Raw genomic sequence first — 17,229 nt, 5'->3', positions numbered from 1 at the left:
TCTCTAATTCATACAGAATACTAGCACTCATAAAATTATAACTTCAAAGTAAACAGATTTCCTATAATGCAGATACATTATGCCTTAATAGTTAGAGCCGAACCAGTTTTTGCATGGATTGCCTATAAACACACTCTCTACGAAAAGGATAACTAGGTAATTCGATTACTTAAAAGGATGGGGTTGGTTGAACATTGGAAAATTCCTCTGACTACAAGAATGAATCACTTTCAGTAGAGGTTCGGTACGAGACTAGCTTTTAACAAAAAAAAAAAGTCCTTCAAGTTCTTGCACAGAGAACTGAAATCGACAATCTACATTCACAACTAGCTGAACACAGCAGATGCGGTTTATATAACTCTTTGAAACCACCTAAACAAGGACCCGTCTTGCCATCATTTCAGAACAAGATTCTCGTTTTAAAATTGTAGGTCCCGTTCCGTTACTATGGCCAGCAGGTGTTGCTGTAGAATCTTAAATGAAAAACGGAAGGAGTAATATCCGTAACTGAGCACTGTCTCACATAAAGATGACAGATGTTCCGTACAAAGATATACCACAAGAAACCTATTTCTCTATCCTTGATTTACCTAGCCTTGGCTAGAAGCAATTTGAACTGACCCCAAATTGTCTTTACTTCTAATCAGAAAAAAAAATCTTATTCCGAGCGATATGCTGCCTGCTTCAAAGCTTTGTCATCAGGACGTACACTCATGCTTTGGGAAGAGTCGGTTACTTTGGACGTACAGGATATGCTACTTGAGTTTGAGCTACGTTCTCTAACACGGGATGTACTTGAACCTGAACCCACAAAGTGGGGGTGATGTATATATTTTGTAAAAGCTTGGGTCAAGGTAAGATCAAAACCGGTTACCAAAATTGGGGAGGTCTGAAGCATTCCGCTTGAGGGTTGTACGTTACTCATTTTTAAAAATACCTTTAAGCGTGTCCATACAGTCCGTTGTGACCCCGAAAAATCTGAAACGGTGAGACAGATATGACCACAGAAAATCATGTCTTTCATCAGTTCAAAAGTACAACATATCAAAGTAAAATAAATTGTCCCAGGGTCCCTGCAGGGTCCAACTCATTTTTTTATAAATGGAAAGGGTATCAACTTGCATATCGTATAAAAGTTGGTGTTAAATAAAAGAAGATAAATCAAGTCGCAACTCTCTACAATAAGCCTGTGCAAAAAAGCGGTGGGTCAAAATATCAACACAATCTTCATTGCAAAGTCTATGGCCAATCGTATGAATCTGAAACGGTGGAATAGGTGTAGAAAGAAAACCACGGATATGTCGTTATTTCAAAAGTATAATGATTCAAATTTTAAAAAAAAAGTTTCAGGGTCCGAAAGTGGGTCCAATTCAAAATGTTGAAATTGAAAGGGGAAATTGAAACTAGAATGTGTTTTGTTCTGTTTTGTTTTTTTATCAAAAGTCGACACTTGTTTCCTCTTCTGTCGCTTAACACAAGCTTTCATATAATACTCAATTTGAACCCCTTCCAATTTCAACTTTTTGTGTTGGACGCAGTCTCGGACCCTGGAACATTCTTTTTAATTTGAATCATTATACTTCTGAAATAACGACATATTCGTGTTTTTGTTTCTATACCTATCCCACCGTTTCAGATTCATACGATTGGCCATAGACTTTGCAATGAAGATTGTGTTGATATTTTGACACACCGCTATTTTGCACAGACTTATCGTAGAGAGTCGCGACTTGACTTATCTTCTTTTATTTAACACCAACTTTCATACGATATGCAAGTTGATATCCCTTTCAATTTAAAAATTTTGAGTAGGGCCCCGTCTGGGACCCTGCGGGGGACCCTGGGACAATTTATTTTACTTTGATACCTTGTACTTTTGAAACGATGAACGACATGATTTTCTGTTGTCAAATCTGTCTCACCGTTTCAGATTTATTGGGGTCGCAACGGGCATTATGGACACGTTTAAACGTATTAATAAAAATGAGTAACGGGGCCGCGGTGGCTCAGTGGTAGAGCACTCACCTCTGGTGCTTGAGGTCCTGGGTTCGATCCCAGCCCCCGCCAAGTGAACTTTGTGGTAGACAAACACCGTGTGCGTGGGTTTTGTCGGGGTTCTCCCGTTTCCTCCCACTTTCTTCATTCCACCATTTTATTCATTACTCATCATCGTCTCCTTTAGCCTAACCGGCATAACCGTGGGACGTAATACTCAAAGATTTCATTTCATTTCATTTCAAAAATGAGTAACCTGCTACCCTCAAGCGGAATACTTGAGACCTCCCCAATTTTCGTAACCGGTTTTGATCTTACCTTGACCCAAGCTTTTACAATATATATACATCACCCTCACTTTGTTGGTTCAGGTTCAAGTACATCCCTAGTAAGATCGAATATTTTCTTTTAGCCTATGATAAAGGCTATGTACACTCATGTCCAAAATTATTGTCGCTTGTCTATAAATAGTGGTTGTAGGAATATAATTTGGTAACAAATTCGCCCGGTATTTCTTATAATGTTAGTATGTATATAATCGGCAAAGACATGTATGTGGTAAATTTCATGTCAAAAGTGCAGTACGTAAGAACAATAAAACGAAAGTAAAACTTTCTTGTCCATTTAGCAACGTTTTGTTTTATTCATTTTAATTTTTGTATTTATAATTCTTTTTCTATAAAACTTAGCACAAATATATATTTCCCGATTGTATACATAGTACCAATGTTAAAAGTACCCTGCAAAATCATTATCAAATGATATTCTTACAAGAAGACAGTTATAGATATGCGACAATAATTTTGGACATGAGTGTACATAGCCTTTATCATAGGCTAAGAGGGAATATTCGATCTTAGAGAACGTAGCTCAAACTCAAGTAGCTTTGCCAACTAGCTAAAGAATTCTATTAGATTGGTTATTTTTCTCGTCAAGTTAAAATAGATATACAAGATCCTCTAATTAGTATATTTCTAGGTGCATAGTTTAAATTTACATCAAATAACAAGCAACAAATATAAGAAATATATTTTCATACTAAATTATTATACCGGTACAGTATATGAATCATATCAAATTCTACAAAATACATTAAATGAAGTAGAAGTCATATCTCCTAAACCCTACTTATTAATAATATGAATTAATACACTTATAAAATTTGCATGTCGTACATACAGATAGTTTGAAAAGTACTAGAAACAGCCATGATTTTGGATGTTGCCGTAAAAAAAGGAAAAGAATAGTATTTGTTTCTAGTTTTAAATTGATTTCATTGGGAGAAGTTGGGGTAATACACGGCTGTTCGTATGGTCTATCATCAGAAAACAACGAAGGAGTTCTACAGGCTACTGTATTTTTCTGTGTACAAACATTAAAAGGTTCCTTGCTTTTAGGCAACTTTACCTTCATTTATGCCTTTCAAAAAGTGTCTACCAAAATCTTTAGGTATCTAACGTCAGTCTTTTTCGTGATTTTTTTACAGCTTAGTTATAAATGTTTCTATAACCTGGTTGTATTAAATTTGTACAGCATTAATAATACTTCAAAGTGGAATTGTTCCAGCTTTTCTCTGATAAATAAGCTTGCCAGAAAATGCGTATGTTATTACCCCATTTTTGTTTTTGTTTTATAGGGTAATAAAAGAGTCAGTCATTTTGTTTTTTCCAGATTCACTAACTGAATATTAAAATTGCATTGACCTCCTCGTGATATTCAGGAAGTGAATACTGTTTTTTATATTTTATGGGTCCGTAATTTTATTAGCAAATTATCCTTTCATTGTTAAAAGAGTAGAACTTGTAAATATTAAGTGACTTTATTCTGCTAAAAGAGAGAATGTTTGGTTTAAAAAGTTTTGTTCTAGAACTGTTTTCTATTTTAGGGCTTATAATTTCATTCCATTATTATTAAAAGGATTCACGCAGGCTATTCTTCACTTCGGTATAACTTATTTAATTTTGTATAGCTTACTGTGTAAGAAGTCACTGCAGCATAAAGTTTTTTTTTTACGATGTAGACCCTATTTTTTAATTAAAAAAAGGATTCTATTACTACAATGTTTATATTTCTCATTTCAAAATGTTCAGAATGAGTGAAAAACTTCATAAATTATAGATGGCTCTAACATTAACAGTTTGTAATTAAAGGCATTTAACTTTCACGTACGTCTTTATCTAACTTTAATTTTCACATCGCGATTGACAGAAAAGTAGCCAGAACAAAAAGTATGTAAAATATTAGGACAAGAGAATACATGGTAGGCATATCCCTTGTAACACCAGTTAAATAACAAGCACAGCATGAAAGAAATCTGGGCAGCGCCTCTTATCAACACATACACTCGGGTACTAAAAAACAACTGAATATTAAAAATATGTATTTTTTCGCAGTCTTCCTGAACATTAGGAAATTATCAAATAATTTTCTATTATGTTGCCAAATAACAAAGTATATATACAAAAAGACTCAGAAATGTGACTTGAAAACTCTTAACATCTTAAATTACTCTTGTTTCTTATTACCCCGAGTGTCTCTTATTACTCCATCTTAGTTAATTTTCGCTCATACTACTCATCTAAATGTATTCTTGCATTACAACCTTCAATTAGTTAATTATCGTATTGACTTTGTTGTCAATGCATCTTCACTACTGTTCAGAATGCATTAAACTATAAAATGAATTTTTGAAAGAACCTGTTCAGTTTTAATTAGCGAATTGAAGTTTCAAACAGTATTAGTTATGACTTGTGGCAATAGCTGTATAATAAACTCACCTCTTTAGTGTGCTATTCAAAGCTTACCTTCAATGTTAGAGTTCCAAACTACGTGGGTATTAGTAAAAGTTTCCAGCCAGATACGGTAATATCACTCCACTGGTAATTATACGTTCGTAACATGTAGTGACATCTATGCAAGAAGTAATGGACCAGTTTCAAGTGACTTGCTTCGTCACTTCGTTGCAGGGAATCATTTGAATCAGTCGGTGTCCGTTGAGCTCGTGTACTGCATGGCAATGTTCCAGTCCACATGGTTTTCGTTGCTATGGCTGCTGTTTCTAAACCTGGACTGTAGGGTGAGTGATGAATTTTCTTGAAGTCCCAGTCTTAAACTGCAGCCTTGGCAACAAGAGATGCAGGGGCTGAGTCTTTGTTATGCAGTTTGCAATCTCCGCCACAGCGATTGATTCGAATAGGCATCTGAAGCAGCTACACAGTTGAAACTGATACATTATTTCATCTGTAGATGACAAGAAGTCACATCAGAAGGGCGAGAACAAAAAGGCTTAACTCAAAATGCCCATGGAAAGGTCCACAAGACATAAGAGCCAGAGCCAAAACAGCTCCGCTTCAAATGGCCTGCGACAAAAAGGTTCGAGTTAAAAGACCCCCATGACAAAAGTGTCCCACGTATAAACAGGTTGAGATATAGCTTGGAAAGCCTTAAAACTATAAACATGTTTTCTAGATGAAAAATATTCTATGGACAGTACCTGATTTATTTGTCTTGAAAAAGCACATATGGACTTGTATAAAGGTTAGTCGAAAGTATTACGACATTCGTAGTAATAACGATAAGCGTGGACCGAGGAAAAGCAAATGTGGGACGTGGGTATTGATGTGAAAGCTACATTGAATGGGCTATATACCTCATGACAGATATAGTCGATTCTGTCATATTGGACAAAACAATTTTTTAATGGAAAGCGGTATTTTTATTCATCTATTTAGGCTAGAATCTTTTCACAAACGACAATGTGAATGCATTGGTTGTTTAGCAAGTCTAGCGTAGTTTCATATTGTAAAAGGCAACTGTTTAATTCTATTCGTGAAAATCAGACAAGAACTTAAACACTTAATGATTATAATTTATGCTAAAACTGGATATCGATCAATATGAAGCAGGCATGGTTTTAAAAGATTCAATTACAAAGTTCCAAGTTTCTCACTTCTTTATTGTGAGAACAACCAGAATCTCTAACGTGGACATTTATTATGAGAGGTATCTTAACGAATGCAATAATTAACTTTTCATTACTGTCAGAAATCTTTAAAAGATTGATAATTAATTCTTACAAATGAAAGATTTGAATTTATGCGAAGGCTTTAAATCACACTCATAGAATCAGCTAGGCTACATATTTAAAAAAATAAAATAGTGAAATTTATCTACCTCGAACACTTATTACTTCAAATTTACCCAATAACACTACACTAATCTACTTCGAGCAAAGTACACTGTAAGAGATGGTGAGAAAAAAGTATACTGTCGCATTATTGACTCCTGAGAAAACTGAAATTCATTACAATTTGTACAGAAGTATTATTACATAGCATAACATTGTGAAAGCGCAATGTTATTTCGTTTATCTGTTTTTTTTTTCTTTTCAACAGGTTAGAGCCAAAAATTATAATACTACACTGGGAGATTATTTTCAAATAGAAGAAAGAACAGAAGAAGCGGGTAAATATTTAACTCTAGTGTTATAATCCCCGGACAAGATTTCTCTTACGTTATATTGTGATTCTTCCTGTATGCAGTAGTACTATATTTGTATAAGCTTGTAGATTTATTCGTATATAACCACCAAGAACATCAATTAACTGAATCATTATATTTCAGTAATACACATTGGCTGTAAGAACTTTTTCGCTTTTGTATGAAATATAAGATTTTACTTGAGGTAAAAATTTTCCAGTCTTTCAGATGCACATGTTGTACACAAGTTTATGCAGCAATATACGGATGCGGCAATGCATACAAATTTGATGACGAAATTAGTCACCTGGTTACAGTAATAGTATTCAGGTTTACAGACAGCAAGAGATTCGGGATGGAGATTTTTTTTTTTGTACTGAGGCTAAACTGTCAAAAATTAATGGAGGCATTCAGTGTTCGACTTTCAAGAATCAAAGAAGGTTATGCGTAAAATCAGAATAATAGTACGGAAACACTCAAGAAATCGAGGATGTTAAACCTTTTACATAATATGTCCGTTGTCTGTAGCAGCAGTAGGTTCCAGGTAAAAAGGTGTAGCGTACAGTACATAATACTGGTAATTTGTTGACATCCATGGAAGTGTATAGTATACCAGGTTTCCTTCATTAGCAAGCGCGGTTCGACTTTAAAGGCTATGTAAGCATTCAAACCAGTAGGTTTTGGTCATCTAAAAATCCACCTACTTACGTGAAATATCCTTGCATTGTGAGGAAATTGGAGCGCAGTGTTTTGTATTACCTTAAGATTAATGAACCCTATCCTCTTTCAAAATACAGAATACCAAGACATCACTAAACGGTCTATTTCGTTTGTTAAAGTCAATGTATGTGACTTGATTCGATATAAGTTCCATGGAAGTTCCATATAACATACATTGAATGAAATCATGTAGTTTTTGTGCTAAGTCTTTGGCAACTTCATTATTTCGAATAGATTATGGCCAATGTGATGAATTCATTTCCCATCCAAGGATTTTTTATTTCCGGGGTAACATAAGAGGAAAATATACACAAATATTTCGTTTACAATGCAGGGATACTTCAATAGGAACATAACGACAAAATTTAACATCATCAGTGAACAGAAGCTGTTACAGCCTAAACATAGTCTCACATATGCATATGCATAAAAAGAATCCCCTAATGCGTTGCAGAACAGCTTAATTATTTCGAATATATGTTGTAAAAACATGATTCGATTTTGCATTTCTACGTAATATGTAAGGTACTAAACATCATTAAGACGTATTATAGGTTTCTTGCAGACTTGTAATTGGTGCATTAGAAATTGAAGACCTTGCTGCAATAAGAATTTAGTGCTTTTTTACCATATTGACGCGGGATAAAATAAAAGTTTTAAAAATGTAATTCCTATTCACGCTCCAAACTACTATTTGCATACAGATTTATATTATTTAGAGTGATTTTTTTTTTTTTTGCGTTTACCGCTGGTGCTTTTCTTGTAAAGAAAAAGAAGTACCGTAATTAACCGAATTTGCAGCAAGCTCCTCGTTTGTGTAATTGGTTCTTTAACCTTTAACGCCGAAGGACGTAACTGCTGCGATAAGGATTTAAACCTTAAATACTCAGACTCGTAATTAAGCTAGGAAGATACGTTTGGTACCAATGTATTTCTGAATGATGAAGCTTGCCTCTGTTCTGTATTTTATGTGTATAGGGGTACAACGGAAGAGAGGCTGAAGAGTGAAGTTTGTGTTGCCTCTTTTTCATCAGCTCTTTTTGGGAGGACAATTCCCCCGACTTGGGGATACAGTCATAAAAATTGGTATGTGAAACAATGAACTTACCTAGTATACGCTATCCTGAAAAAAGTACTTGTTACTTATGTGGGTGGAGTAGGGAAGGGGCAAAACTGTCCAATTCTTGAATCTCAGTTTCTTGAAGTACGTTACATTTATTTTCAGAACGGTTCCATAAAATACTTCATCTACGAGTACCCGGGAATTGCACAAATATTACCTTGTTAGAGTTTGTGGGTTTTATAAGCTTTCCAACGACGTATACATCACAATACTGTGATAATTAGGGGGGCGACACCAGAGCCACCAAGTCGAAGGTATGCAACAGCCCTTAGAAAATTATATACAGGGCGTTTTTATAGGAATTTCCTTCTGAATTTTTATCTCACTTTGTACTGCAGTAATGATTACCATTTTAATATTATTGCCACAAGTGTATTGCCTACACATTATCTTCGTTTTGTCAGTTTAGAGTGTCTGTTACGTTACCAGGGCACACAATTTTTTTTTATTTTTAAAGGTTTTTTGTTGCTGCTTCTTCTTCCCCTAGGAATAGGACAAGAATTACAGTGGAATCTGTAATCCGTACGCTTTCCAACTATGTATGAATCCTCTGTGATAATTAGGAGGATAATCAGGGCCCTCAACGTGAGGGCCTATGATTTCATTCAAATCGCTGCCCAGTGTAAGAAGAAGGAAGAACCGCAAATCATTGAATTTTCAGCAAAGTTCTCGTTTGTGTGGTTGTGGTTCAAACCAGCAGAATATTTACTCCTTCTTTGAATGTATATGATGTTTTGATAATACTACATATTATAATGAAGTGCGATAACCAAGACGTTCAAAGTAAATGTTAACACATTTACTTTGAATAACTCAAATTACTTTCACTTTTAGATACATGAATGGAAGTTATCCAAAGCTATATAGATATTAATAAAATTAAATATTAGTTTTTAAGGAAGCGGATTATATAGAATGAGCTTCTACTGTTCGTGGTGCACGGTGGCTCAGTGGTAGTGGCTTTACCTCTGGTGCATGGGAACCTGGGTTCGATTCCCGGCAAAATAAGTTTGAGATGGACAGCATCATGTCTATGGGTTTTCTCGGTTTAATTCCGTTTCCATACCAAATCTAATTACATCAATTCTTCCGGCGTCAGTCATTTCCGTTGATCATCCGTCTCTCTTAGTCTAGAAGGGCATAATCGTGGGATTTTAAAATGAGAAATTTCACTTTTTCTTCTTTCTTCTACTGCTTGAGATTTATGACTGCCTGTGATACGAAATTCGGAATGGTGGAATTGTTGTAGGCTGACAGTGAGTATTGTATTGTTGTTATCATGGTACCCTATCCAATGTGCTTTATTATATATTCGAATTTCTGGTACTTTCTATCGTTGCTAAGTTTGACTTTGTTGCGGACTTCATATGTATGTTGGAATCGTCAGAAAGTCAACGAGAGTTGGTCAGCTATGAACGATTCCCTAGTATATGGCAGGCTCACCGCTAATTAGATATTAGCCCTTTTAGAACATAAGGTATATATATTTTATATATAAAGTATATAGAATTTACTTCAGCTAAATCTGTAGTAAAGTTTTTCACGTCGGTTTCTTTGCATTCATTCAAGCGTGGGAGCATCAAATAACATATTTCACGGGCATTTTGCAGTCTCGCGTGCGATGCCTTGTGGCAGTGACATCACGAACTCTGACTAAAGAATAAAAGAGGATAAATTTTAGAATTTTCTTCAAAGAATTACTCACTCAGCCCTGTTTACCCTAGGATGATGGTTTGACACTCATTTTTTCGAAGGGGGGCGCGGTGGCTCAATGGTAGAGCGTTTTCCCCTCTGGTGCTTGGGGTCTTGGGTTCGATCCCAGCCCCCGCGAAGTGAACTTTGTGGTAGACAAACACTGTGCTCGTGGGTTTTCTCGGGGTTCTCCCGTTTCCTCCTACTTTCTTCATTCCACCATTTCACTCATCTCTCAACATCACCGTCTCCTTTATCCTAACCGGCATAATCGGGGGACGTAAAACTTAAAGATTTCATTTCATTTTTTTTTTCATTTTGTTCGAAGTAGGACACTTTTTCCAACTGTACCACTCACGTGTCCCTGTATGTGCCTCAGGCGGAAAAATTCCTCCCAAAGTGGAAGAAATGGATTAATTCATTAAAAATTCCCCCTTTCGGGAATTTCTCTCCTCAGGTACATGATAGAGAGATATGAGTGGTAACGTTTAATACCTAACCCCATGCGGAACAAAACGAGGTACTAATAATGATGCAATAATAAAAGAATGTGTCAAAAAGTTCCGATTTTTTCCCATATTACACATTTTTAGTCAGTTTGTTTAGTAAGGTATCTACAATATTATAGGTCATACTTTTATTGCTCTATACCCCAAAGAACATACCCCATGTGTTCGTGAGCTTTGCTATTTATCATAAAACCATTAATCGTACCTCATTCTCCTTGAAATAAATAAACCTTTCAAACAGCATCAATCCCGTTTCGGCATCATCTACCTAAGGAAAGAAATCCCTAAAAAGGGGAATTTCTTTTGAAAAGGGCGCAGACTTTGAGAAAAGGGACTCTTTCATAAAAATTCCTTTTAAGGGATTTTCTCCTCATTTACATGATAACGACATGAGAGTGTTACTGATAAAAAGAATGCTTCATTCTGAAGAGAACGAGGTACAATTCATGGTCCTACGGTGAATGGTCTTGATGCTAAAGCTGATTGGAAAAAACTGGCTGAAAATATATTATGAAAATGGTTAGGGAACACTGGTGAATAAGCTAGAGTATCAAGACTATTTCTCGTAGGACCATTCTTCGTACCTCATTCTCTTCACAATAAAGCAAACATTTTTGGTACAATTTGCATGTCCTGTTATGTACCTAAGAAGGTAAATTCGCGACAAACGGGGATTTTATTTTTTTTAAATTCCCTTTTTTCCCATTTTGGGCTGCCATTTCTCGTGTCAGGTAAATACTAAGGAACATTGAGTGATACGGTTGGATACACTGCTTCATTCCGAACAAAGTGAGGGTAAAGCCATGATCCTAGAGTACATAGTTTTGATGCAATAGCTGATTGAGTGAAAGTCTACAAATTACCTGAAAAAACATAAGTTCTAAAAGGTTTAAGAATGCAAATGGTCCTAATATTATATTAATTATCAAAAATAAGAATTTCTAGCAATTTTATTGTTCATATTTTTGACTTTTTCCCTTTAAATGCACTGTTTCGATTATTCCTACGTCAACATGAGTTTGTCAGTTTAGGGTTGTGTGAATGATTGGCAATTCCATATATAATAAATATATATTGGCAATTTCCGATTTACCAATATTCCTTGGATAGAGGTATCCCACTTCTTTATTATTTTTCTTAATAGATAAATTCATGTTTACAATAATTATTTTACAGCCCCTACTGCTCCACTTGATGTAAATGTGATAGAATCAACAGCCTCTGAGATAACACTGAAATGGCAACACCCTGATCAAAGCCACGGAAGACTTCGAGAATTCCACGTGGAAGCTGTTCCTGAAAAGACAGGGCTACGGGATATACAACCGAAAAGCAAGACATATGTTATGCAAGTGGATGGTGACAGTCGCTATTACGAATACAAGGTAAGGAAACAAGTACTGTTTGTTACAATATAAAGAACAAAATTTTCCATTGTTTTTAGCATTTAGCGGTGGAAAAGTACTCGAAGATGAAACACATATCAATCGATCCAGCTTATTGAGTTGGACCAAATTAAATGCGTGCAGGACCGTATTGTGCGTCTTTGTGCTCTAAATAATTTATCACCTTCCCGCACCAGTATCACTGATAACTGATAAGAAAGATAATTGTTTCATTACTAACAGTCAGTAATGGTTTAATAGCATCTACAGTATATTAATAAATACATTAAGCTGTTTGTATGTCTGTCTGTAGCGCTTTTCAACTCAAGAATCATAATAGATAGAAACATAACATTTTAATACTATGTTTTAAAGCTCTCAGAGAAATGATGTAAATGACTGCTTCAGGTTCCTAGGTCACATCTGAGCTAAGATATGGGGGTGCAAATCTCCATAAGAATAACATGTGGGCATTTTAAAAATAATCGAAAACGACCAATATTAGAGTTGAATTCATAGTTTTTGTGGTCGCTGAGATGAATAGTGACAGTTTGAATCAAATTCCACTTCAAGATCATGCTCTACACCCCAGGGAGGGAGCGAGTTTTTAAAAGTAATCGTAAAAGACAGATACTAGTGTTGAATTCATAGTTTTCGAGGTTGCTGAGTTTAATTGTATCAGTTTTCAAGATGTTCAAGTTCATCCTCACCCCTTTGAGTGGGGTGGGAGAGAATGTCTTTTTAAAAGTAGTCAGATAAGCTAGCTAACTAGCAACTACTGTAATTAGAGCGAATTAAACCAATTAAAATATTTTCTCGAGCTTATGCGGGACTCTGCAGGTTGCTAGTTTTAAATATGACTTTATTGTGAACCTTTAAACAATCTAAAATTTTGCCGCCCTGTGTTCGAGTACAGAATATCAATTACCTAAATGTCGGCCTGTATGAGTAAGTGTCAAAGCTCATGCATAGATTTCGACAAAACGAAGGAAAATCATTTTCTTTATAAATTTAAAACATGATGCCACTTAGTAAGGTGAAACGGATACTGAATTAAACTCCTATGCTCTTCATTATGACGTAATATGATGACGATGCAAGGTACGGATGAGATATGACCTAAAATTATCATTAATTATTTAATTTGAGTCTGTCTTTCTAAAATTCTATGCAATGATATGACTCGTATCAGTCGAGAAATTACACTGAGCTGAACAAGGTAACACCACTGTCAGTCAATTCTCATTGCTTAGGTTTCGAAAAAAAAAAAACGTGGCGCTAAAATTATCGGGTTTGGTGCCAATGATAATTTAATGTACTGTATTTCTGTTGTAAGAGAAATTGATATTTATATACTATATATGTAACAAAACACACAGCTAACTAACAGAGTGTATTTATTATTTTGTGTCTTTCCCTAATGCTGACACATGTTCTCCTTTAAGCGCATACTACGAATATTTCCACGGGAACGGCCCATGGTATAGCCTTCTTCTTTACCCATCATGCTTTTTCAACTGCCAAACACCATGTGACATTATAAATACACATTTTTGTATCTAAAACGTATACAACCATTAACACTCTACAAGCAAACCAGTGCTATACGTGATGACTGTAAGCGGGGCTCGATTTACCGGGGTGCAAATGTGCACGTGCATTCCCTGTCGTTGTAAATATATACTACCTAAAGCGAGAAGCTAGCAGTGAAAATAGCAATACTTTCTGGAAACTTTTGCTGTCATCTTTGTATTTGGGATTAAAAGAAACCAAAGTTCCCCAAAAGCAAGTGTTTAAGTCAATATTCTGAAAGTACAAGGGAAAGGAATCACCGACAGCAGACAGTTACTATTTCTAGGGCAATTCTTCATTCACACCAAAGACACCTAAAGGCATTTTGAAAATTCAAATTTAATTCAAGTGTACTGGTAGTTAATGATGCACCCCGTCAGAAAATTCTGAATCCGGCTCTGACTTTAAGTAAGGTATTTTTATTCTTCTTATTCGTATTATAAGTTTTCACGCAGACTAAATGTTGACTAAAAAAACTGAATGTTAACATACTCTTAGTATTAACAGACAAATACAGAAATATGAAAACTTCCTCAAAGTGCATTCGTGCTCTCACCTCAAATTCAAAAGAAAAATGCTCTCACCTTTATTTTACATGTGATTTTGTGCTTATAAATTTCGAGGGTTAAACTTTCCTCTTTGGGTCCTTTTATTAGCAATAACAACGTTTTTTTTCTCATTTAACCATATTACAAAGTGACCACATAAAGTAATCGAACCTTTACCAAAACAGAAAACTCATTTCAAAATATTACCGAAGTATGACAACACTGGAAAGATCTTTATGTACGCCTCCCACTAGTGTTTGTCTGAAACGGTTTGATGCACTTTGTGCTAGTGTGAGAGTGCAAAAAACTTATGAATTCTGAAGTAGTCGTACAGAATTGTTGAGCGTTAGGTTTCATCGATCGCCACGATGCATTTTAGGAATTTGTTTTGTGGTACTGCAGTACCTATCAGATCCTCATAGTAATATTTCCTGTTGGTTCAAAAATTGGGGGTATTTCTCAAAATAAATAGGTGCCTTCCTTTAGGTATTCGGTTAAACTTGATCTAAACCTTTCTTTATCTCAAGCATGGTTGTAGTTGCTACGTGGTTACATATCTATCGCTTTTACCACTCCATGAAATTTGTACATACTTTCCTCACTCCTTGAAATTTGTACATACTTTCCCCGTTCAAGGATGTTCTGGATCGGCATCATCCTCAGCATTTTCCTGTTCATATTTCAAACAATTGAACCATTGATACATCTGGGTTCTTAATAATGATGTATCACCATACAGTGCACTCACAATTTGTTACGTTTCGGTAATGGATTTTTCCTATTTGTATCATAACCTTGTTACACTCTTGTTCTATTTCGATGCGATTGCTTTGTAAGACAACTTCACACTAAATGCATTTGCATTCTTAAGCAGATACAAACTGCATCAAACCGGCTTAAGCACACAATAATATAAAGTCTAGACAAATACCTTCCCAATGTTGTCATACTATTATAACAGTATGGATTGGCTTGGATTTTTAAACAAACCCTCGTATTTCCCCAGCGTCAATTCTTAGAAATATAATGCAATCAGCTAACAGTTGGAAGAGAACAATGCTCAGGAATTTGTCACCCAAAAGGTACCTCACTTTTCTAGTCAGTCTTGCTTCCTCCCGTCAGCCCATATTTGGAGGAAAAATTTAGCTACTCTCGTTGTAAACGCCTACGCACAAGCCCTCATGACGATGACAGATTTTTACGTGACAATGTAAAATCTATTAATAATCGTCAATTTTACAACTTATTGGAACAATCAGTGTTTTAATGTGATTTCTATTAACCTATGGACCATTCATTATATATTATTAACAATATAATAAAGCAAAAACTTAATGTTTTCTACGAACTATATTTTAGTTTAGTCCGTGTATTCTTGCGCTGTGAACTGGCAACTATGTGACGCAAGAAAAGAAGCGGGTGTGTGTCTTACCAGACGCCATGTGAAGTAAATGTACCAAGTTTCTGTCTTCACTAAAAGTATCGACATATGTAAAGTTTCAGTGTCTGGCTTCCAGGGTAATATAAAATGATTTGAGGAGCACAGCGCTCGAATTTAAGTAAACAAATCAGTACCTTTTCACATACTAGTGAATAATGAAAACCGCATAATCATACAACTATAATTCACAAGCCGCAATGTCAAGGAGAGCACCAACTGTTAGTTAGCAACGTAGACATATTCACCAATTATAGTTAAGTTTTCAAATGAGGAAACTTATAGAAGACGACGTAAAACTCATTCATATGTAACAAGTGCATTAGTGAATTTTATTCCGTGTAGTTGCCGTAATCGTCGTGCGCGTTAAAATGTCGTTCGATCGAAACTTCACGTATTATTTCGTTTACAGATCGTTCCGCAGTCGTGCATAAGGGCCAATTTGTTTTGAATGAAATACTAATCATAATCTGAAAATATTAGCGTTGTTTTATATGTGGTTGATGTAATCAAAGTGAAGTGAATAGTAATACAAAGTTACCTACAATTCTTGTTATTATTTCTAAAAGTTAAAATAGTGATAAGAGGATGTGTTTCGTATGTGATGTTTTTCTTTTACCTGTCGAAATGCGTACAAGTTAAAGCGTATGCGACGTAAAGTGTTTATCAGAAGGTAAGGTATCTATTAATAGATAAGTCCAAACATTTACTTTCGCCTCCCACTACTCATCTGGTGTTAATCACGTATGCCTGTCCTACCTTGCACCTTTTTACAAGTATTGATCAGTGTAACTTGGAGCTGACGTAACAGCGACGGTGGGTATACGGCTCATGCCTCTGATATGTCTAACGCCCGAATCTTAGGACCGCGGAGGAGTGAAGATACTTGTTTATTGCCAGTCTCTTATTTCAATTCACTAATTTGTGCATTTGATTGATGTAAAGGAGACTTTGAGAGATCCAAGGTTCGAATCCTATTATTATTATTAATCTGGCGCTTCGAATACGGACATCCGGAACTCGAACCCAGGACCGGCACTCCCCTTATACTATGGTAACATTTTTAAGGGAGTTAGATGTAAAAGTTCAGTCACTTTATGGGTGCGGAGGATGCAAGAATAGTATCCATATGCAGCTTCCAGGAGAAATAAATATCTCCCAAAATTGCCCTGATACACGTAACAGCTGACGAGTTTGCATTCGAGATTGTGTATTGAATATTTTTTATTTATTTATTTATAATAGGTTTCAGATACAGCACTAGGCCATTTTACACTGAAACATTTTAACAATTATGTAACATAACAATAGAACAACAATTTGAAATCAAGATGGTACAGTACAATGGCAACATTACAAAAATAGTTTTATTTATAGATGATCTGAAGGTATACTTATTTGAAAAAACGTCTACAGTTTCTGGTAACTGATTATAGGTGCCAACAATTCGGTTTAAAAGGGACCTTTGGACAATATTAACTCTTGCAGCTCGAGTGTAAAAGAGATCACTAGATCGTGTTGTTCTAGCGGGTACGCGAAAATTGATCTGACTTCATAACTGTTTACATTATATATGGCTATTTACAACTTTATGCAAAAATATTACGTCAGAAATTTTGTTTCTCACTAGGGGAAATTTGATATTGAGAAATGTTAAAACATAATTTTTTTGGAAGTGTTCGAAGGTGAGGTACTCGGTAGGATACAATGGCTAAAAAGAAATTAATTACAGAATTTATTTTTTTCAGATGAGTAGGGCAGGCCATAG

General features: G+C 35.4%; 1 protein-coding gene across 1 annotated transcript in view; it reads left to right on the top strand.

Annotated features, from left to right (window-relative positions):
- The window catches only part of LOC145690849 (uncharacterized), a 269,031-nt gene that overhangs the window by 200,197 nt on the left and 51,605 nt on the right, over positions 1–17,229 (top strand). Inside the window, exons 22-23 of the mRNA XM_081766211.1 lie at positions 6,390–6,459; positions 11,695–11,903. Of these exons, the coding sequence (XP_081622337.1) occupies positions 6,390–6,459; positions 11,695–11,903 (279 nt within the window). The remainder of the gene's footprint in view (positions 1–6,389; positions 6,460–11,694; positions 11,904–17,229) is intronic.

The sequence above is a fragment of the Thermobia domestica genome, chromosome 7, assembly GCF_964235325.1.
Source record: "Thermobia domestica chromosome 7, izTheDome1.hap1.1, whole genome shotgun sequence".
NCBI classification, from domain to species: domain Eukaryota; kingdom Metazoa; phylum Arthropoda; class Insecta; order Zygentoma; family Lepismatidae; genus Thermobia; species Thermobia domestica.
The sequence above is the reverse complement of the archived record's forward strand: the minus strand, read 5'-3'. Positions and strand labels throughout refer to the sequence as shown.